At 39.9% G+C, this 24,916-nt stretch overlaps 1 protein-coding gene across 9 annotated transcripts in view; it reads left to right on the plus strand.

The window, feature by feature from the left end:
• LOC134543328 (uncharacterized) overlaps positions 1-24,916 on the plus strand; it is a 71,499-nt gene that overhangs the window by 38,675 nt on the left and 7,908 nt on the right. For 2 of the 9 annotated variants that reach the window (XR_010076916.1, XM_063388279.1), the window contains 2 exons: positions 17,757-17,895; positions 23,867-23,951. Coding sequence is in view for 4 of the 9 variants with exons in the window: in XM_063388279.1 (XP_063244349.1) it covers positions 17,757-17,895; positions 23,867-23,951 (224 nt within the window). In the remaining 5 variants the exon portion in view is untranslated. Of the gene's footprint in view, positions 1-17,070; positions 17,896-23,866; positions 23,952-24,916 lie in introns of those variants that run through there. The other 7 variants (XM_063388280.1, XM_063388281.1, XR_010076914.1 and 4 more) reach the window with 6 other exon arrangements.

Here is a 24,916-nt window from a genome sequence, read left to right on the forward strand (position 1 = left end):
GTCGGCGCCGACGTCATGATTCCCGTAGTCGATGGTACATCCTCCATCAAGTACGACGTTAAAGTCGGTAAAGATGCCATCGAAGTCTCAAGAACAGGCAATTACGCGACTTATGCACCAGAAGAAACAAACTAGGTGATCCGTACACCGTCGACGGCAGTAACAAACTGAGCGTCCTGCTGTCTAGGACTCGTTTATATACATTAACCGGTTTGAATAATACGCTAGTCAAATCAAGAACAATTTACTAAAATACTAGAGTCAAAACAACATTAAAAAAATAGAAGCACCATCAACAAAAAAAGGAAGCACATTTGGAAGCACCTTCAAAAAAGGAAAAACAATAGGAAGCACCGACTACGAAAAAACAGCACATTTGGAAGCACCGTCATCGAAAAGGCAGCACATTTGGAAGCACCGACTACGAAAAGGCAGCACATTTGGCAGCACCGACAACGAAAAGGCAGCACATTTGGAAGCACCGACTACGAAAAGACAGCACATTTGGAAGCACCGACTACGTAAAGGCAGCACATTTGGCAGCACCGACAACGAAAAGGCAGCACATTTGACAGCACTGACAACGAAAAGGCAGCACATTTGGCAGCACCGACAACGAAAAGGCAGCACATTTGGAAGCACCGACTACGAAAAGGCAGCACATTTGACAGCACCGACAACGAAAAGGCAGCACATTTGGAACCACCACCATCGAAAAGGCAGCACATTTGGAAGCACCGACAACGAAAAAGCAGCACATTTGGAAGCACCGACAACGAAAAGGCAGCACATTTGGAAGCACCACCATCGAAAAGGCAGCACATTTGGAAGCACCACCATCGAAAAGGCAGCACATTTGGAAGCACCGACTACGAAAAGGCAGCACATTTGGAAGCACCGGCAACGAAAAGGCAGCACATGTGGAAGCACCGACAACGAAAAGGCAGCACATTTAGAAGCTCCATCAACAAAAAAAAAAGGCAAAAAGGAAGCACAAGTTACGAGATCTAAGTCTTAGTTAGAAATCAGAACACACGAAATGAAAACATTAAATTCTTATAATTTAAATTGTTTATTTCATTGCTTTACATTATACAAATGCAAGTAAAACAAGCCATTATTGTATGTAGCCAGCATTCCTCAGTTCCTTGAGTAGCACGAATAGATTCCTGCACAAAGCGAACCATGTAGAAGTCTTAGCCGGTCAACCAATATGTTTGGATCTTTCCATGATGTGTAATCATTCTCTTCTACCACCATCTTCCTTGCACCTTTATAATAAATATTATGATCTCTGGTGTCTTCCGTTTTACCACCAACCTCAGGGTAACTTTCATGTTTGAGACGGTGATCATCACAAGCTTGATCAGATTTATTTAATATATCACGTCGTTTCCATCGTTTCGGTCTCAGGACACCGCCACATTCTTCGATCTTGGCAGCTTTAAGTGCTTCATCATAGTCTATGTCTTTGTCAACAGCCTCAGAGTCACTGTAACAATCACCGTAGAAGGAATCGTCTTCACCCAATTTACCGTAATAATTCGATGTTGATGATGCTTCCTTTTTAGGAGTCCATCATTTTTACAAAGTAGGAAAGATCAACTTGAATTCGGCTGGAATATATTCTCACTTTTCACGTTAAGGATTCTTCCATTGTCTTCATTCTTCCATAAATCATCAACCTCCTTCAATTTAAGTTCTTTGTCGAGATCGGAAGAGCCAAGAAAATTATTGTCGTAATGCAGATCACTCTTCCTTAGGCTAGTAGATTCATCGTTTTCCTCTAGCTTGTACGCAGGCTTGGCGCTACAAGTTCTGCCATGTCTTTTTAGGCTCTCTCTCCGCGTAAACGACTTGCTACATCGAACACAACTTATCATATTGCGCAGTGGATTTTTAACACAGTCATTCTTCTCGTGTTGTCTTTTATTCTTTCTCAAGATAAACTCTTTACTGCAAAACTTACACCTATGTTCTTTCGATACAGCGTCAGATCCCGAATCGGAATTCATATTAGTTACTGAGACTAATGCCAGATACCAATTGAGTGTTTTAAATTAGATCCAATACTTAAATAGAAATTTTTTCATATTTCATCAGCGAGAATTAATATATCTCATGCAAAAGTACTTTATGCATGTAGTTCTGCTTTTCAACAACAGATGTCGCCACATGTTGCTTGCAGGTAAATCATATTTAGTTTTTTTATGTGGGATGCGGGATGCTCACTAACGATCGCAAAAGAAGGATGGCTTCGCTAGACTCCAAGGAAAAGGAAGTATGTTGGTGCTCTACAGATGTCTCATGGCGTAATATTAATTTGACTGAGTAATGATATTTTTTAATTCCACCTGATGAAAATATTGCAAGTTTTGATTTAGTAGCAGAAATTATCGAATTAAATGTAACTCCAAATAAAATGACATGTCTCATTAGACAAAAAAAAATCCATGCGGAGAGCGGTTTCTCAGAATAGTCAGAAACACTTGAAGAAACCACAGGAATGATTGCAAGAACACGGGAAAAACCATCAAAATATTGACAAGAATAATCAGGAACACACGGAGAAAACCATCATAATATTGGCAAGAATAATCAGGAGCACACGGAGAAAACCATCATAATATTGATTAGATTAATCAGAAGTACTCGAAGAAAACCACCACATGTTTTCTTTGATATCATAAAATTACAGGAAAAAATATTTAAATATAAAAATAAATTAATAAAAAAAATTTAAAAAATTTAAAAAAATGCATAAATTTCTGGCTTGTACAAGAACTCTATCTTTGCTCAACAATGATAAGTTTACAAGCTAGCAGAAACTGTTTATGCATTTTTTTTAATTTTTTTTTAATTTTTTTATTAATTTATTTTTATATTTAAATATTTTTTCCTGTAATTTTATGATATCAAAGAAAACATGTGGTGGTTTTCTCCGAGTACTTCAGATTAATCTGGTCAATATTATGATGGTTTTCTCCGTGTGCTCCTGATTATTCTTGCCAATATTATGATGGTTTTCTCCTTGTGCTCCTGATTATTCTTGTCAATATTTTGATGGTTTTTCCCGTGTTCTTGCAATCATTCCTGTGGTTTCTTCAAGTGTTTCTGACTATTCTGAGAAACCGCTCTCCGCATGGATTTTTTTTTTGTCTAATGAGACATGTCATTTTATTTGGAGTTACATTTAATTCGATAATTTCTGCTACTAAATCAAAACTTGCAATATTTTCATCAGGTGGAATTAAAAAATATCATTACTCAGTCAAATTAATATTACGCCATGAGACATCTGTAGAGCACCAACATACTTCCTTTTCCTTGGAGTCTAGCGAAGCCATCCTTCTTTTGCGATCGTTAGTGAGCATCCCGCATCCCACATAAAAAAACTAAATATGATTTACCTGCAAGCAACATGTGGCGACATCTGTTGTTGAAAAGCAGAACTACATGCATAAAGTACTTTTGCATGAGATATATTAATTCTCGCTGATGAAATATGAAAAAATTTCTATTTAAGTATTGGATCTAATTTAAAACACTCAATTGGTATCTGGCATTAGTCTCAGTAACTAATATGAATTCCGATTCGGGATCTGACGCTGTATCGAAAGAACATAGGTGTAAGTTTTGCAGTAAAGAGTTTATCTTGAGAAAGAATAAAAGACAACACGAGAAGAATGACTGTATTAAAAATCCACTGCGCAATATGATAAGTTGTGTTCGATGTAGCAAGTCGTTTACGCGGAGAGAGAGCCTAAAAAGACATGGCAGAACTTGTAGCGCCAAGCCTGCGTACAAGCTAGAGGAAAACGATGAATCTACTAGCCTAAGGAAGAGTGATCTGCATTACGACAATAATTTTCTTGGCTCTTCCGATCTCGACAAAGAACTTAAATTGAAGGAGGTTGATGATTTATGGAAGAATGAAGACAATGGAAGAATCCTTAACGTGAAAAGTGAGAATATATTCCAGCCGAATTCAAGTAGATCTTTCCTACTTTGTAAAAATGATGGACTCCTAAAAAGGAAGCATCATCAACATCGAATTATTACGGTAAATTGGGTGAAGACGATTCCTTCTACGGTGATTGTTACAGTGACTCTGAGGCTGTTGACAAAGACATAGACTATGATGAAGCACCTAAAGCTGCCAAGATCGAAGAATGTGGCGGTGTCCTGAGACCGAAACGATGGAAACGACGTGATATATTAAATAAATCTGATCAAGCTTGTGATGATCACCGTCTCAAACATGAAAGTTACCCTGAGGTTGGTGGTAAAACGGAAGTCACCAGAGATCATAATATTTATTATAAAGGTGCAAGGAAGATGGTGGTAGAAGAGAATGATTACAAATCATGGAAAGATCCAAACATATTGGTTGACAAGCTAAGACTTCTACATGGTTCGCTTTGTGCAGGAAACTATTCGTGCATCAAAGAAATATTTTTCATACTCAAGGAACTGAGGAATGCTGGCTACATACAATAATGGCATGTTTTACTTGCATTTGTATAATGTAAAGCAATGAAATAAACAATTTAAATTATAAGAATTTAATGTTTTTATTTCGTGTATTCTGATTTCTAACTAAGACTTAGATCTCGTAACTTGTGCTTCCTTTTTGCCTTTTTTTTTTTTTGTTGATGGAGCTTCTAAATGTGCTGCCTTTTCGTTGTCGGTGCTTCCACATGTGCTGCCTTTTCGTTGCCGGTGCTTCCAAATGTGCTGCCTTTTCGTAGTCGGTGCTTCCAAATGTGCTGCCTTTTCGATGGTGGTGCTTCCAAATGTGCTGCCTTTTCGATGGTGGTGCTTCCAAATGTGCTGCCTTTTCGTTGTCGGTGCTTCCAAATGTGCTGCCTTTTCGTTGTCGGTGGTTCCAAATGTGCTGCCTTTTCGATGGTGGTGCTTCCAAATGTGCTGCCTTTTCGTTGTCGGTGCTGTCAAATGTGCTGCCTTTTCGTAGTCGGTGCTTCCAAATGTGCTGCCTTTTCGTTGTCGGTGCTGCCAAATGTGCTGCCTTTTCGTTGTCGGTGCTGTCAAATGTGCTGCCTTTTCGTAGTCGGTGCTTCCAATTGTGCTGCCTTTTCGTTGTCGGTGCTGCCAAATGTGCTGCCTTTTCGTTGTCGGTGTTGCCAAATGTGCTGCCTTTTCGTAGTCGGTGCTTCCAAATGTGCTGCCTTTTCGTTGTCGGTGCTTCCAAATGTGCTGCCTTTTCGTTGTCGGTGCTGCCAAATGTGCTGCCTTTTCGTAGTCGGTGCTTCCAAATGTGCTGCCTTTTCGATGACGGTGCTTCCAAATGTGCTGTTTTTTCGTAGTCGGTGCTTCTTATTGTTTTTCCTTTTTTGAAGGTGCTTCCAAATTGCTTCCTTTTTTTGTTGATGGTGCTTCTATTTTTTTAATGTTGTTTTGACTCTAGTATTTTAGTAAATTGTTCTTGATTTGACTAGCGTATTATTCAAACCGGTTAATGTATATAAACGAGTCCTAGACAGCAGGACGCTCAGTTTGTTACTGCCGTCGACGGTGTACGGATCACCTAGTTTGTTTCTTCTGGTGCATAAGTCGCGTAATTGCCTGTTCTTGAGACTTCGATGGCATCTTTACCGACTTTAACGTCGTACTTGATGGAGGATGTACCATCGACTACGGGAATCATGACGTCGGCGCCGACGATGTTGGAGCAGATCCCGTTGGCAACGCCTCCGACACCACTGGAGGAGACTTCGATATGTGCTGTTCCACCATCAGCTGAAGTTTCATCAGCATTGAATACTTCAATTAATGAAGAGCGTACTTCGCATCAGTGCAAATACTGTGGTGCATCATTTACTATCACCTCAAATGCTCGCAGACATGAAAGAAGCGGTTGTTCTAATAATGTTCAAAGAATACAATTTCAGTGCAATAAGTGTAATAAACTAATTTCACGTCTCGTTAGTTTACATCGTCATTATAGAAAATGCTCCGAGGCGTATAATGAACATGGTTATTGATTTGACTCATGTGTTGTACCGGCTAATGAGACTATATATAAGTGCTATGAACTTCAGTCCGTCTCTGGCTGTGGTGATGAACGGATCGGATAGACATTTAAAGTCATGTAAAAGGCTTAGTCCGTACAATAAGAAGACTGTTTGAATCGAGGAATCCAAAAGGCTTTGGTAATTCGTCAGTGTTTTTTTTGTACTTGTAGTAGTGTATTGAATTTATGTAATAAATTTTTTTAAAAGAACTTGTGGTGTTTTTATTTTCTCAAACCTAACACTTTTTTAGTCTTTTTTTTAATTAAAGTTGTTATGTATCGGCCAGGGATCGAACCAAGGACCTTAGTCGATCCAATCAATCATTATATGGATTACTAATTTATTTAATGAATTTTGGATTTTTTCCCGCTTTTCTAGCTACATTATTACATTATTTCAAGATGGCGGCCGAATTTCAAGATGGCGGGGGGCACCTCCATAATATATGATTACTGCACTGTAGCGGGTTAGAATAAAATTATCCAGATGGAAATTTACTCTATAATACAGGTACACACACAATATGGCATACTCCAGCATGTGGTAGCTCCTGGTAGCTCGTACTGAACATAAAATGTCGGATCCATGATGGTCGACAAGGACAAAGTCAAATTTCAAGGACAAAGTCAAATTTGAAGGTCAAGGTCAAATTTCAAGGTCAAGGTCAAAGTTCAAGGTCAAGGTTCAAGGTCAAGGTCAAATTTCAAGGTCAGGTCAAAGGTCAATGTTCAATGTCAACAGTTGAGGACAAAAGTATGGTTACCAGATAATTATACTACATGGTATCGGCACACTCTAGCAGACGAAAACAAGATGGTGGTCTCCAGCGGATGGAGACAAGATGGCGGACATGATGTCATACCAGTTGATGATATATACCTTGGTACTGGTGGTGGTAGATCAGTCTAGGTAGCTTTCATGGAGGAAGGATCGACCGTTTACTCTTGTCGGGAATCGAACCAAGGACGTACATCGATATAATCAAACATAATTCAAATACGTTAATTTTTTGATGAATTTTGGAAATTTTTTTATTAAAATCGGATAATAAATAAAGATTTTCAAGATGGCGTCCAAATTTCAAGATGGCGGACTGGCGGACATTACGTCATACTGCCGGATTATATATATGCTATGAAACATGTGGTGGGAGTCAGTCTGCCTGCATACACCACAGGGGAAGGATCGGTCGCTATTTTTAATTTTTTTTGTACTCGTCGGGTTCGAACCGAGGACTCCGAGCTCCGTGTCGTAAAAGTAAATTTTTTATAAGTATTTTATTAAAATTTTATTAAATGAATTTTTTTATAATTTTTTAAAAAAAATTCATTAAAATCGGATAATAAATAAAATAATTAAAGATGGCGGCCGTAACGAAAATTGCAACGGTGACGTCATTATCCAAGATGACATATTCCATGATGACGTGAGGCTTATCAGAGGCTGTCGACATGGATGCTTAAGCCTACATATGGACATTTCTAGCCGCCGGGATTTTTAAGGACTAAAAACGGGAAATTTCCCCTCGAAACGGGAATTTTTCCCTCGAAAAGAGAAATTTTTAATTTGTGGAATTTTTTAAAAAATTTTGGCGGAATTTTTTTTCCACAGAAATGGAAATTTTGAGGAATTTTAAGCAATTTTTGCCCAATTTTGGCAAATTTTGACCCGTTTTGAGGATCAAATTCAAGGTCACGGTCACAACCATCCAAGATGGCCGCCGTGACGTCACAATCCAAGATGGCGGAAAACACCACAGACACCACAGCCTGAAGCCTGCGCTCGGGCGCCCATTTACATACTACTAACTATACGATAGAATTTAGTATGTTATAGTGGAGTCAGTTGGTAATTTAGCTATCAAGTTTCTCTAAATTTTTCAAGTTTACCTTCAAAAGATTTAACTATCATCGTGGATTTTTTTTAAAATTCAAGTTGTGAGCTCTCCGCCTCCAGGACTGAGCATAGAAGCTAACGGCAGAGGAGTTGGGACTGCTCATCACCGGACCAAACATCGGACGAGACAGTTGGGTCGTTGTCCGTGAGGCGAGCTCGCCATACGCGCAGGGTTGTCAACGGATAAACAGTGACGTCACGGACTGTCCGTCCCCATCCCCCCCCCCCCCCCCCATCACCACCAACACTGAACCAAAGCTTGTCTGGTGCGGCGTGTGAAGCGTTGCTTCCCGAACCGCATGCAGTTCGAGAGCTCCTGCGTCAGAACGTAACCCCTCCTTGTGCTACGTCATCTGTCCACAGTTTTTGTACATGAATTTCCGACAGGACGGTGATGTCTTTAATCTCAGGTTGGGTGTCACTTCGGCAGAGAATACGCCACCGTTTAAAATTCGTAAACCATGAAAGCTGCAGAGTTGAAGTAAATGTACCTTAGTAGAGCAGACTTTGCTCGTGGTCGTTACGTAAGACTCGCCCGGTGAACATTTGCAGTGATAACGTAATTAGCGTTGGTGGGGAGCGTCGAATTGAAGTCAAAAGAGAGCTGTAACTCCGAAAGTTAGATACCAATTTGCGTGATTTAAACTTTAATATGCTGTGGAATAATCACTGAGTGGTGCTAATTGAGTGGAATAACAATAAAGTTGCTAACTGGGGTTTTGGAGCCATTAAACGCAAAATGTCTGAGCGAAAACAGGTTGTGTTGGAGGAAATTAAGAAAACAAGCAAAATCTTCCGAGCAGAAGAACTTTAAAAATGCAGAGAAGTGTCGTAGGTATCGACTGAGGCAGAAAGTAGCAGAGAGAAATGAGCCAGTGAGTCAAAACGAGCCCCCGAACGAGGCGTGAAACTTGCGCTCAAGTGAGCATCAGCCATCTACCTCGCGAGAAGCGACGAGGAATGCGGAAAATTGTTGGCAATGTACGTAGATGTGCTCTCTGAGTCTTATGTTGGTATGGAGCCAGTTCAGTCAGTGGTTGTGAACGATGAGCCGAGTTTGTCGCGGTTTGGTATCGAAATTTTTCTGGCGTGGCCGCCCGACCGTCAAGTAAGACATTCATCGAATTCATGTCAAAAAATGGAGCAACATTAATATTAAATTATTTTATTTATTTCGTACACAGCATTCCCGGACAGCGCGATGGAAACCCCTGACTGTTGTAATGCACAATACAGTCTGCCCAGAATTTTTTTTTTCTCGTTAATAAAGATCATAGGATTTTGCGGCCATTGTTTGGAATTGCTTGGCTTTGAGGTTGTAGACGCATCGAAGGCGAAGATATCTACCAACGTTCGGTCGACGTTGCAGTCACCATCAGGGTAGATATCGCAGGTAGTTATCGCAAGTTATCCTGCCTTTTAATACTCTCGCCTGAGAGGGAAGTGTTTCCCGAATGACTGCAGCTGTGGGCCAATCAGAGCCTTCTTTATTCTAGTTGCCCTGTTGGTTTGGCCAATCGTAGATGGGCTTCTGAAATTGGCTGGGGCCCTCTCCTCGTTGATTTCCAGTGAAATGACGGTTGGCAAAAGAGATACGATAATAAACCTTGAGAAATTGTTAAAAGTTATCGTGGTTTGTGGGGTACAAAAAAAATATGTAAATTCAAATCTTGATACTCGGAAACTTGGCCTTAAACAGTTTACTGGAAATCTTAGAGGCGTGTTATTAAAATTTTCTCTCCACGCGAAGCCAAATTAACACTCCCGGATTGTATTTCCAGAGGTTTTGAACAGATGTCATTTAAGGTCTCACTAGAACTTTGTGTAATCCGTATTCACTTCAGTCATAATATAGAAGGACTAGAAAATTGTAAAATATTACCTCTCTGTTCGCCAGCTGACTGACTGCTACTGATGTTGGTTATAGTATTAGTAAATAGAGCAGTAGTACAGAGTTCTATTGAATCTTAGCATGTTTTATTCATCGTAGCCGCTATACAAAATTGCACTCTTTACAAACATGAAATAAGTTTTGTCATTTTTTTTTTAAGTAAAGTAAACTTCACCGTTAATAAAAAAGATATACAATTAATAATTTATATGTTAAAGGTAATCCCTAAATGAAAACTGCCATAAATATTACAAATGCATGTTATATCTGTTCGTGTAAACTAGCTATTTTTTTCATTGGTATTTGGAATATAAACTTTTTTACTCGGCTTGGTAAATTTTATTTGTATAGTATCATAGGAGTTTGAATAAAATCTTATCAATGTTGTTTGTCTTTCATCCTTGTGGTACGGTACACAGTACGTATCAAATTCACGCATATTTTCCAAAAATTTCTGACCTCTAATGCGATTTATTGCAATAAGCACACCTGCCACTTTTAACCACGCATATTGTATTCTTCGTTTAGCCAAGATTCAGCAAGTGTTACATGTGATAGAAAATAAAAATGTAATACTATTGGGAATACCTAAAAGTAGTAACTATTCAAGAGTTTCATAAAAATAAAATTATAAGAATTAACGTATTTATTGCCAAAATATAAGTAACCTAAGAATCTTGTTAAGTCTGATTTAACTTTCAAAGGTTCGATTTGATGTTTAGGTGTGTGGAGGGAGGGGGAGGAAGGCACGGTATTCATACCTTTAATTTTATCTTGCCTCCCACCCCCTCACCTCCCCCCCCCCTCCACCCAACCTCATGATTAGATAGCCGCAGGTACGTCGGTTTAGCCGACCCACATCTGCATTGAGCAGCTGTGGTACGTTTTGCGGCCGAAGCCAGTAGTGAGGAAGCGTTGGGCCCTTTGTAAGTCGACCTTGCACGCATGGGTGATAGGTCCGACAGTAATTGCTTGTGCAACCACACATTCTAGTCCGATTCTAAATTAAAAAAATTCCGAGTGTATGTGGGGGAAAAAAAACAATGCTGGGTGAAACATTTTGCCATTGACCTACATCTAGAAAATGTTAATTCGACCTTTCAAGAAGAAAAAAATCTCTATCTGCAAAGCATTAATGGGGAAAGGTAAGAGCCACATCGGATGAATACATTTAAACTATTTTTACATAAATGTAACTGTTCATTATCAAAAGATAAAACTCTTAACGTATTCCACGTGGCTGTACAAATCGATTGATGTTGATAATGACTTTTGTTCTTTCTTATTTAGAATAATTTCACGGAGAGAAATATAAATAACCCTCTGAGAATTAAATGTGATTGAAGTAAAAGTTGGCTGATTCCTTATCCGAAATCCCGTACGTGTGTCGTTGAGTTTTATCGTCTCCAATGACCCAACTATAGTCGACAAACGCAATGCCCAACTTTATGTATATATGTATAAATACTAGTATTATAATAATTAGGTGATTCGACACACATAATTAGGGGACCAGAAAAAAAATTAGGGTATCGGACACACACAATTAGTGGATCAGACACAAGAAATTAGTGGATGCGACACACACAAATAGTGGATGCGACACACACAAATAGTGGATGCGACACACACAAATAGTGGATGCGACACACACAAATAGTGGATGCGACACACACAAATAGTGGATGCGACACACACAAATAGTGGATGCGACACACACAAATAGTGGATGCGACACACACAAATAGTAGATGCGACACAGAAAATAGATCAAAATAGTAGATCAGGCGCAGAAAATTGAAGCTTATACAAAAATAATTTGATAAGACACTCAGGACTTGTGGATGAGACAAGAATAATTAGTGTATCAGACAAGAATAATTAGTGTATCAGACAAGAAGAATTAGTGTATCAGACAAGAAGAATTAGTGTATCAGACAAGAAGAATTAGTGTATCAGACAAGAAGAATTAGTGTATCAGACAAGAAGAATTAGTGTATCAGACAAGAAGAATTAGTGTATCAGACAAGAAGAATTAGTGTATCAGACAAGAAGAATTAGTGTATCAGACAAGAAGAATTAGTGTATCAGACAAGAAGAATTAGTGTATCAGACAAGAAAATAATTGTATCAGACAATTAGTGATTAGAAAATAAGAATAAAGAGATTAGACAATGTGTGTTTTTCAATAGCAGTATGAGCAACAAGAGTGGCCAGACTTCAATCCAATAGAGCACACCAGGGAGGCATTAGGACGACGTATTGTGGCTGCACCCGCACCTCCCACAACACGAGCAGGGCTGTAAAATTCCCTTACGGCAGATTGGCAACTTATCCTTCCAACAACAGCTCACCGAGTCCATGCCACGCAATTGTGCAGCCGTATTGGAGGTTCGGGGAGACCATACACAATGCTAGAGGACTGTTCCTGTAGTTTTCAGGTCTGTTTTGTGTGCTATCCTGCTTACGCCATGTCCCATCTCGTATCAGTAACAAGCATATCAGCATGTCAGCATATCTGTGAAGGATTTGCTACTAATACTATATGATTTCAATCTGATCCCCTAATTATTTCAACCAGCTACCACACACTAATAATTAAGGGAGAAGAAACTTTGCTTCACTGTAGTTAATTATTAATGGATACGAACTTTACGAAAAAGCTGTTCTTGTAAGCATTCAATGTTAGCTGCTTTTATTTCCTTTTTTTTACTCTTTTAATTGCGGGAGCTTAGTTTGATACGGAATTTCTTAATTCTCGAGCATAATTTTTTGCTTGGTAGTTATTCTGTTTGGCTGAAAATGTCTAACGGAGGCTGGTATGTAATAACCAACTATGTATATTTTTTAAGTGCTAAGCTGGTGGAGAAGAAAAGTAAAAAAAATATTTTTTTTTTTTTGCAGAACAGAGGAGCGAGTTGTCGGCTAGCAGAATTTTAACTGATGGCTCGGGATTTGGCCAACAAATGTGGGGAAATTAAGAAATGAAGATACGTCCTTTGAATCATTCTTGCAGTGGGGAATGTTTATCAAAAGCAATCCCATGTGCATAACGCCAATGCTAGTCTATACTGGCTTTCGCAGAAAATGTATCAAGAATGGACAGAATGATTAATACATAAAAAAAAAACACGGATAACGAGCCAATTTATAGCTGATGTGAAATTTTGTATGCACGGAGTGTATAGAGAATACCAAGAGGAAATTTGGTCATAAAACATGACACCAAAAATAACACTGTAGGCTGACGACAGACCCTTACAACTAACAGTAAACAGAAAAATTAACTTCTGGTAGACTTGCGTCAGACGAACACAGTGACGTATCTAAACAGATAGTCTGAATGACACGGCGACTACAGTACGCTTAACAATAAAGAAACAGTTGCGACGTTTCGGGAACAAACATATTCTCACATCATCAGGCACAAACATATATTGGCTTGATTGTGTGCTTATGTATTAATTTTTTTTGTTCAATCTTGAGAGTTTTTAACAACCAGTGTAAAACTTAAATGGCGTATGTCTTTGAAATGATTTTTTATAAGAACTTTTCTATTTCTGGTATCAACTAGAAAGAATGCGTAAGATGAATCTAATTTTGTCATTACTAAAGCAGCTTGGTACTCTACTAGCTGGAACTATTTTTTTTTTTCTCCCAGATGATATAAAAATAATTTTCTTTGTCAACAATGCTATTGCGTATTTCGTTTCACCTTTAAGTTTTCTTTGAAGAATAGGAAACCTTTTCAGTGTCTAGTCGCTCATTGGAGGGCAATCTCTAGCAAAGTGAGGGACTAGGTGATTTTCAGTTCGTTGGAAATTTCAGAAGACTGCGTACACGATCGTAGCCTAAATGGTTTCAAAATAGAAATGAAATATGTAGCGGCTGATGAATAGTCATTCTCCATTAAACTCTATTGAACTTCGTTCGTTTCCAATAATTTTTTCTGTAAATAATATTAGTATTTCACATTTACTCGGTACCTATATGTTACACCTAATCCAAAACTAACATTATCAACTAGTTTTTAAACAGATCTTAGACATTTTATTTTGGTTCATTTTGATTTAATCTAAATACAAAACCAGAAAAATTACATTGGTAATTATTTTATACACGTGATTTTTCGTTATCAGTCAAAAGTGTATTCCTAGTTAAAATAGCTCAGAATTGTAACATTAAAAGTGTACAAGCATAATATTGTGTTTTAACGAAACGTAAAAGCGTTGTTGCTGTGTTCAAATTAAATTCAACTGCACAATTAAACATTTTCGCACAGCTCATAAATACATATACTGTTAAGGTGGCTAAAGTGACGCGCTGATGGCGCTCATCTCTGGGGAAACCTTCTGCAACCCAGGTAATGCCAACCTTTCCCAACGCCATTCCAGATAGTCTTGGCACCTTACTGTCTCGCCCGGTATGTGCTGCGCGCTTCCCAAAGCCCCGCCTGCGTGAAGTGGCGTAACTGGAATGCCACTGTTCTGGGAGCTTCGGGTATCAAGTCGACCCTGATGACGCTAATGCAAATTACAGGTATATCATATGCGGTGATATGTATGTAGTTGATACCACTCAGCAAAATTTAAAGTTTTCAAATAATAAAAATATTTTCCATATTTAATTCCTTATGTCCACAAATTATTTTTTTTTCTTAACATCTTGATAGAAATCAAATTTACAAACATTCTTTGTTGGCTTAAAAACTGTTGAGCATACTTAAATCCTTAGCTACCTTACGTGCAATCTGGAAATATGTGGTTTTAAAATATGTATTTAAATATATATATATATAATTTTGTATCACTCTGCATCTCTTGTTGTGCCAGTCAGGACGTACAATATTAGCAAAATTATAAATTCTAAAATCAAAAAAGAATCTAGTGAAGCATGTAACTAATAAAATAAAAAGCGGGATGTAGTGGTATGTAAGTAACGAATTACTACACATCCGACGAATGATGCTGAAATAATTTATGTACTTCGTGAAATTGAGAATAAAGTACTATAAACTTAATTTAATTCGTGGAGTTCAAAAGTAAAAAAAAAAATACATATAGCCGATAGGTTTGGGGAGGGGGTAATTTAAGAACTCTAGTTTTCACATAGTTGGACAATTCGCCTAAACGTTCGGGTGAGCGGTTAATGACAAGACGCCGTTGCTTTGCTGTTAACCTTGCGAATATGATGATTATATCGCCTCTAGCCCAAGCTAACTGGGTTCTAACCCAGTTATAACCCAGCGGTTGGGATGGGGGGGGAGAGGGGGGAGGCAACACGGCGGACGTGGGTCGAGTACTCGAAACGCAATACGTCCCACCGTTTGCGCTCATCGTCCGCCTCTGAAACGCCCTCGATGTTGACGATGAGCTCATCCGCGAATTAATTAAATGTTGATTAATCCGTGGAGTAACGCGTTCTGGCGGTTGTCGGCCGCGTGGAACACCCCACCCCCCTTATGTTCCGGACGTATTTGAAACGGACCGCGGCGGTCTGTCGGGAGAGTGGTAACAGCGCCAGGGGTCCTCCCCGCGGGACCTTGCCGCACCGAGCGCCGCTAATCCCAGAATCGATAACACGTTCGAACTCTCGTTCGGGTCACCTCTTCTCTCCCCCCCCCCCCCCCCCCCCCCGCACTCCAACAAACCCCTTCGGGCCTCAGGCTGGACGCACACAGAATCAGACGGCGACGCGACACGGTGCGAAACCACACTACGCCGCGCGACAGCTCGAACACCGTACTTAAGTTACGTTATTTCTTCCCATAATTTTTGAAATCAAATCGTTTTCGTGATGAGAAAAAAAAACTATTATAATACTTAACAAGTGAATATTTACTCAAAAGTAACGATGAAAAAAAAAACCGTATTTAACCAGACGGCTTATACACACACTGCGGCATGCCTTTGTTGACTTGTTTTAATTTTTTTTTTTAACATTCGCGTCTGCGCAGAACACTGCAGCCATCAGTCAGTCTGCTCGCGACACAGTTGGGGCAGTCGTTGGATGTTGTCTGGTCGGCGACAGTTTTTGTGGTGTCGTGCCGCGTCAGAAATCACGTGCGGGCTACTTTTTTTTTTTTTTTTTTTTTTTTTTTTAAGTAAACACACGGGTCAGCCGCCAACAGAGGAAAATGTCTTGTCTCGTCGCGACGTCCCTCAACCTTGAGGGGCGCCCCGCCTCGCCAGAGCCGTCCAGCCGACGCCGACGCCGCGAAGCAGGTCGGGGCGCGCTCGGACGTGACTCGTGGGCGCGGCTGGGACTCGTGGGCGCCGGGGCGGAAGTCCCTGGTGGTTCGGCGCCCGCCGTGACGCCTGGGGTCGCGACGGAGCGACGTCGCTGTCGTGAGGGGCTTGCGCCACGACCACCAACATGAACCTGCGAGGAGTCCGCCGCCACAGCGCTCGTCTTGACGCGTGGTCACGTACTGCGCTTGCGTACACATCAACTATTTCACAACTCTGATATTGTCTTACTCTGGGAATAACAACAATTATTTACATTATAATTATGTGTTTTATTTTTGACGTGACGTCTAATAAATCGATGAACTCTGCTGCACGCATGAAAAAGTGTCCTGTTACGCACATTGTTCCGTTACGCTGTCCCGTTACGCACATTTTTCCGTTACGCTGTGTCCCGTGGCGCTCATTGTACGCTTGCGCCGCATCTCTCTCTCTTCCACTCGACTGTTTTTAAAATGAAGTGAAAAGTTAATGTGGTTTTCATTGCTTATTACAACAACAATTTCGGCAATAAAGGTTAATTATTATTGCATTTTAAAAATCTGATTACTAGTTTGATTTCAAGTATTTATTCTTGTATTATTAAAATAAAAATTATTCAATTTTATTCATAAAGTATGCAATAATTTCATCAATGTTTTGTTATGACGTCACGTTAAACTATCGTCCGTAGACCGACTTTACAGACAACCAATTTTTACTTTATTTATCTATTAAATTTTACCAGTTTTAACCAGTTCTCCTATTTATTAATCATTGCTGTGTTCAATTATTTAGGTATTTAATGTTACTTTTATTTACTTACTGAATTAAATTAGTTGGTTATTTCCTTCAATTTTTTTGTGTTCAACTCGACGAATCACGCACGCAGTCCTATCTTTAGTTTTTATTATCTATAATATACTTTTTTAATATCCGATAATTATGTATTTATTTCCGTAAAAAGTGATTTAACTTTCATGTTAATGTGTTTTTAGTTTAAGGTGGGCGGGAGGGGCATTATTATGGGGGAAGGTGGTATTATCTATGGCTTGCGAGAGGTTAGATTCTAAACGAATAGCTACTCCACCAGTATTATATTTTCATAATTTAAAGTTTATTATTTATAATTATATCTTATAATGTATTATGTGTTACGGGGATGATTGAGCAAGACATGGAGATTTTAGTTATTTTATACGGTTACATAGTTCCAGCAGATTTGACACTATTCATTACATAGTACAGGTTATTAATTATAATTAGAGCCACGGAATTTTCGCGCATTCATTTAGTCGCAAGCTAGAATGCAAACTTCCACACTGTCGCACTGTGTTAATGATTGGACCGCAGTTATCTGGACACGCCCCTCTACGACCGTGAGCCAATGATGCCCAGCTAGGGGAGAAGTAAGCGAATCAGGTAGTGCCAAATAACAAGGATAAAAAGGTTCTCGCCAAGAAATCAACCAATGGGAAAGTAAACATGGGTCGAGCACACCTATAACTTTGAATTCTATCCTGAGGCCAGAGGAATCCGCGAAATTTCCAGGACTCTTAATTATAATAAAGGATACGGGGCAGTAAGGAGTTGCTAGAGTATTGATATATGAACCTCGCTGAGTTTGCGCCGTGCCCGCACCGTGGTGACTACCTGCCGGCGGAGCTGAGACGTCAGAGCGAACGGCGAACGACACGTCCCGTCCAGGGTTCGATGCTCGGCAGCCATCTTGCTCGGGACCACCCAGCGCCCCGACGCTCTCTGGCGCCGGGCGTCGGCGTGGCTCGACGCCTCACCTCTGGACGACGAAGGCGGCAGGCGGACCACCAGGAATGGATGCGGGCTGGTAATACCTTATTTTCATTCTTTGCTTTATTTCCCCCGCTCGTAGCAGTGTTTACGAAAGAGCTCCAAGAGCTGGAGCGTTTGAACCCAACTGTTGGTGGTGGGATCGTGTAATTTACACGAGTGGTTATCTTGCTCAATAGGTGATACTTGACTTGTCAAACCTTTTAAAAAAAAACAGGAATGGAAGCCCCTGTCTTCACCTGGTTCCTCTCATTTTAGAACCTCGAGGAGAGTTTTCCGTCGGCAGTGTCTTGCAGTTTCCCAGCTCTCTTGCCCTCGGCTGAGGAATGTCGCCGACTTCTCTTGCGACACAAGACCGCTGCGTTGCGCTTAACTGTTGCGACGGACTCCTTGCAGGTGTTTTATTGCTCCTCGTGTTGATTATTGTGACGTTAAACCCCTCATATCAACGCTAGGCCAAACAACAAAATAACGCGTTGTTATGAACATTCGGTTCTCACCCAAGCGACGCACAAGAATGGTCTATTAAATAACAAAAATGATTCTTGCCACTTTAAAAACACACAAAAAACATGCGATGGCAATCAAACGATTGCTTGGTTTTTTTTTTCTCACCGTGCGTGAACATCATTTAAAATATATCGCAAAAAAAAAACACCTTAAGAAATGGTTTTAGAAATGCACCAGCTCAATCATATTTCGAAAACCAAATTCTGATTTTCATTTCGGTAACTTCGCGCCTGCAACGCGATGTAAAAAGAAAATATTTATAATCAGGGAAGTCTGTCGTGTCCTCCGTTTATTTCACGCTGACGTCACGGATGTGATTGGTTGGAACAATATTCGCGTCCGTCGCAACGCGTCCTTCCCGCTAATTTGAATCCAGCGAAATCTTGAAAAATCGCTGTCGCCTCAGGCAACACCGCCTCAGGCAACACCGCCTCAGGCAACACCGCCTCAGGCAACACCGCCTCAGGCAACACCGCCTCAGGCAACACCGCCTCAGGCAACACCGCCTCAGGCAACACCGCCTCAGGCAACACCGCCTCAGGCCACACCGCCTCAGGCCACACCGCCTCAGGCCACACCGCCTCAGGCCACACCGCCTCAGGCCACACCGCCTCAGGCCACACCGCCTCAGGCCACACCGCCTCAGGCCACACCCCCTCAGGCCACACCCCCTCAGGCCACACCCCCTCAGGCCACACCCCCTCAGGCCACACCCCCTCAGGCCACACCCCCTCAGGCCACACCCCCTCAGGCCACACCGCCTCAGGCCACACCGCCTCAGGCCACACCGCCTCAGGCCACACCGCCTCAGGCCACACCGCCTCAGGCCACACCGCCTCAGGCCACACCCCCTCAGGCAACACCGCCTCAGGCAACACCGCCTCAGGCCACACCGCCTCAGGCCACACCGCCTCAGGCCACACCGCCTCAGGCCACACCGCCTCAGGCCACACCGCCTCAGGCCACACCGCCTCAGGCCACACCGCCTCAGGCCACACCGCCTCAGGCCACACCGCCTCAGGCCACACCGCCTCAGGCCACACCCCCTCAGGCCACACCGCCTCAGGCCACACCGCCTCAGGCCACACCGCCTCAGGCCACACCGCCTCAGGCCACACGACATAAAAGGCCTAGAAAACAAATAATCTACCAGGAGATAATGGATGGCTGTGGGTAAAATTCGAATAAAGAGGTTAAGCCCTCTTTATTTGACTCCCCCCCCCCCCTCATCAAAAAAAAAAGAAACTTATGTTATTTTATTTCACAGCGATAAGAATGAAAACTGTTAACTTAGTTAAACCTTTCAGTCACACTTTGTCATTTTCTTAAGATAATGTATCTTCGATGTGTAAACTCTTAGCTCTCGGTATACGGCATTTTATAAGAGTAATTTCGTGGAAATTAAAGGAAGTCGATGAACGTAAATGTGACACGAAGATAGGCAACCCACGTGAAGCAATATAAACCCGTACCTATATGATCACTTTCGTAAACATTAGGGGACATATCAAACCAATTGGTGTGCCAAATGAAACTTTATGATAATGAAACTACTCTGGAGTATACGATCCAATAGCAACTAATTGGTCTGCAATGTAATGAATTGTCACACTGTAACGGAATGCAGATCGACAAGTATGCAATGCAACATTCATTTGTCTACTGACCGATGTCTCATTCCATGCAGATCATCTTTGTTTGCATTTTCTCTTTCTTCTTGTGTATTTGCTGAACGTGTTTGCGATAATCGATTCCGTTCAATTTAATTTCGTTCTTCGCGTTGCTCTGCAGTTCGATTAGATCGAAAATTCGTTTGGTTTGTAGCACTGCAAGTTCTGCGATCTGAATTGCTCCGTTTTATTTGCGGCATCGCAATGCGATTAAAATGTGTCCATTCAATTCAGTTGTTTCAATTGAAACACAGTGAGCGTTGCGAAGAATTTAAATTCAAATAAAAATGGACTATTGATTCACTTTATTGATACTGTATAAACGTTTGTCTCCTCAAAACTCACCGTATTTCGTAAGTAAACTCTAACTTTGTGTTAAATAAAATGAAACCTAATAAATTGCAAGAAACGATTGCGATGAACTAATAACAGGATCACAATTCAACTTTAGATCGCGAAGAATAAAAGTAAATGCAGATGTATTTTTTATTTTAATTTAGGCTGGAATGTTTTCATTCATATTTTTTCCTAATATATTCCAGATTTATTTTTTAATTGGAAACATTCATTTTTATTTTCAATCCCGAGAGAAAATCGAACCAAAACAAAAAAAGAAAAAGAATGAACCAAATATGTCGTTCCTGACATCAGTTATAATCGATATAGCATTAAAAAATTATGATTTTTGCAGTTTGTCCAAATCTTCTGACTTTCCTTTTTTCCCGAAAATATTTGCTGGACTATATCGGATAAAAGAAAATATAATTACATACATCCATCGTTCGAAACGTGAGTTATGGTCTTAAGTTCATACAAGAATCTCATAGAAAAAAAGAAATATCAGTTATCCACTAATATGCCAATTTTACGGGAAATTTTCAAATTTTTTTCATAAAAACCTTATTCGGACTATTTCGGAAATTAATTTAAAAAATCCAAATCTGTTCAGCCGTTCTCAATGATGCGCTTACCAACGAACAGCATTTAATTTTTATTTATACAGATATAAAAATAAGCGTCTAGATTATGTTAAATTGATTGAAGTTTTACAACCAACGCGAAATTTGTCGTTGTAGCAAAATTATTTAATTGAAATTATTGGAGTTATAAACACCCCCCGAAATATATACAAAATAAAGGTGTTACCAACAGTTATTTTAATAAAATAATTTTGCTAAAGCGACAAAAATTACGGTGTAGGTAGAAATTCGTTCAGTTAAATATAACTCAGATGCCAAGTGTTCATCTGAAACACTTCCTATATCATCTATATAAATAAAAATTTGAATTTTCGTTCGTTCAATATCTTAAATCTTCGAAAGTTCTTCACCGATTGATTTGAAATTTTAACACAATGTTTCATTCGAAAGCGCGTGTTTTTATATACCTATGTCACACATATGACAGGTAAAAAGATGAGTTATTAATATATATATATATATATATATATATATATATATATATATATAATAATATATATATATATATATATATAATAATATATAATAATATATATATATATAATAAAAACAAAGATTTTTTTTATATTTTCTATGTTAATAGTGTGACATATATAGAGGTAGGCCTATATATAGTTATAGGTATGTAGAAGAGAGAGATGGATATAGAGCGATAGAGATAGAGAAAAAAAACTGAGGCATTGAATCGCATGCCGGCCATTAGCAAGGTTACAATAAAATCTTATTCAGCCCCAACTTCAAAAAACCAGCCTGGGAAGTACTTTATGCTATGTCATATAGGTAGATGGTTACCGAAGATTTATCTCTAAAATTCTCTCTCATCCTGTCTCATGTAAGTTGCCTCGATATTTGACAGTTTTGTTAAGTAGAACCAGTTGTAACTATTTCCCCATCTGTCACTTGCAAAGCAACACACATTTACTAACTAGCAATGGGGAATCATATGCAGTTGTTTACAAACACGGTTTACGACAGAAAAACAGGGGCTGAAATATACGTATATAATTTGTACTACTTTTGTGAGAATTGTCAAATTTGATTTTAAAAAATTACGTGATAGAGGCTATATACACGAACTGGAAGCATTCTGCGTCGATTTCCCCAGCGCGCGGCGTTGTGTGTGTTCGTCAACTCGTCTGGGAAGCCAAGCTAAATGCAGGTCAGCTGGTGTGTAGCTGCGTTATAATTTCATTTGGAGAGATGGTATAGGCACAACTGTTTATTCGCATCGCAAAAATAAAATAAAAAAATAATCCGTATAAATTCACGTTTATTAAGGGGGATTAGACCTCGCCATTTTGCAATTTCAAATATTTTGATACCGCTTGAAATAAATCTTCCGTACATATTTTTTTTTTTTTTTGGATCAATATGGCAAAGGACTTAGCTCTGGCTACTTGTTGAAGTCGACTCTTTTGAATTGGTGCCATTGTCACGACAGCTGTAGTCGTCCGCGTGAAATAATGAATTCTTTACTCGCGGCGCTTTCAGACTAGAGCCTGTTAGTTAATATGGGGTTGCAACAAGCTATACAAGGTTTGGGAGATATTATTTATGCCTTGAAATGCCAAAAAAAAATGGGACGAATAGTTATAAATTATGATTATATCAAAAATATAGAAAAATCAAAGATGGATCATTAGATCTCTCGCCCTCCCGCCAATGGATCCGGGTCCATGCAATGGAAGGGGGCAGGTACGTATTGGTTTTAATTTCGCAAGTGGGAAACACGGCGGACGTTGCCGTGAGTCAGTGGGTTTTCTCGGTGTACCTCAGTTTACTCCTACTCTTTTCATTCCAGCAATGCTCCTTTAGCATCTCGTCACCTTCCGTCGTTTCTAATGAGCTCGTTGTCGACGAAACTTTTAGCTCTATCCATTTTCTTTCCGATGACGGCGGGAAGTTAAAATCGGAATTATTGATTCACTGGTACTAATAATGTTTTCATGATTGGATGCAATTATGCTATTACTAACCAACCACATGACCATTTTTCTTCTACAGACATTTTTACATAGCCACACGAATTAAATGTCACAAACGGCCACATAATTGGACAGTAAACATATATATATATATGTATATTTTTGCATATCGATTTGTTATAAAATTAATTTACTAGTATCAATATTTTTTTCCAAATACTTAAAACCCTGAATTTGTCAATAGGTTCATCATTGCGTAAATGGATCCAATTTATCCGTGTTATTCGAAAATAATTACTACAATCTGAATGGTGGGATGTATAAGATAATTTCTTACTGTACTCATAATTTCTGTAAGGGTTGTATCTATATACCTACCCTAGTTTCGTCACCACTAACAATACCATCCACTCATCAATAAAAAATAGTTTATCTTCTAAAAATATTTGCAATACAAAGAAAAATTTAGTTTTATATGTTTGTATAAAAGGTGAAGTACATATTAAGGCTCTCAAATGACAAATTACAGACCGAAATGGGAGTTTACTTCCACGCGTAACTTTGTCAAATCTGTCGATGAAATATCGGTCGTGGACGCTTCATCCAGCTTTCTTGAAGTGTCACAAGACGAATTAGCTTCATTAGAGTTAGTCTCCATTTTCAGGCCTTTAAATTTTATTTTTTATTTTAATAACGTAAATATTTTTTCCAAGTTCATTGAAAAAAAAAAAGTATCTGTTTTTAATCGTAATGAGTGTTGCCTGTACAATCAAATTTGCACTGGTTAAAATTTAAAAATTTAAGACATACTTTTTTTTTTAGAAAAAAAACGCTGTTTTTAATTGTAATGAGTGTTGCCTGTACAAACAAATTTACACTTGTTAAAAATTTTAAAAATTTAAACATACCTCTTTTTTTTCCAGAGATGTCTTCAAGCGACCAGGCGGCAGCTACTCCATTCGGCGCAAACGTAGGCTCTGGCGTCGATCCCGGGAGGTACTTGTCGGCGTAAGCTGTGCTATTATTGTTAACGTAACTGTGCAAGAGTGCTGTGTTCGCGAGATAACTTAAAAAAAAAAGTTATCGGTTTACATCGCGTGATTTCATCCCCAAATTACAAAAGGTGGGTAGTTAATTAACTAACGCGCCAGCTTGAAAACAATGCTCTCCGATCCCGCGTCCCGAAACGTCCACAGAAAGCCCTTGAACCTCATTTTATGGAGGGGATCGCCGTCGGTGTTTTCAGGGTGATGGATTTTCCGGCTCGAAACAGATTTTTTTTTGCAATACGGCTCTGTTTTTAAAGGGTTTGTAAAGTTTTGCTGTTTTTTTGGAGGGGGGTGGGAGGATATGGGAGAGGACTTTAAAAAAAAAAAAAGATGGAAGCAAGCCTCGCCCTTAAATAGGGGGTGGGAAAAAAATTAATGTGTGTGTTACCCGGTCAGCACGATAGCGCACCGCTCGACTGCCGCTTGGAATCAGCTCAGCTGGGGCTCCCGCCCAGCCTGTTCCCCGTGGCGCGTGCGCAGGTGCCCCGGCTGGCGGTCCCGAGCTCGGCCGAAGCGCGGCGGAAACTGCCGATCCCCCGTCCGGGGGGGAGGGGGGGACACAGGGCGCGACGGCTGGCGGCTCGTAGCGGCCGCGGAGGCAACTAGGACGTCAGCGGTTAATTACATTAGCCCGCTCCGCGGTCTAAACTTGATATTTCAATCGCGCGTTAGTGACCGCCCGGGGGCCTAGGGGAGGCGCGCTTCCGAAGCCATCTGTTGCAGGGTCGTAGCAACCATTACATCACTTATTATGAATAGGTTATCTTTATAACTGTTTTTTTTATTGTTACATAAAAATTTCATGGAGTAGTGGACTTCAGAACGCCACCGTTTGCAAATGGAAATACATGTTATGATTTGGCTTGAGAAAGAAAACGTAATTTTTTTGTATTTCGGTTTTTATTTAATCGTTTTTAACTGTTC

This window comes from Bacillus rossius, assembly GCF_032445375.1.
Source record: "Bacillus rossius redtenbacheri isolate Brsri chromosome 9 unlocalized genomic scaffold, Brsri_v3 Brsri_v3_scf9_2, whole genome shotgun sequence".
Taxonomy (NCBI): Eukaryota; Metazoa; Arthropoda; class Insecta; order Phasmatodea; family Bacillidae; genus Bacillus; species Bacillus rossius.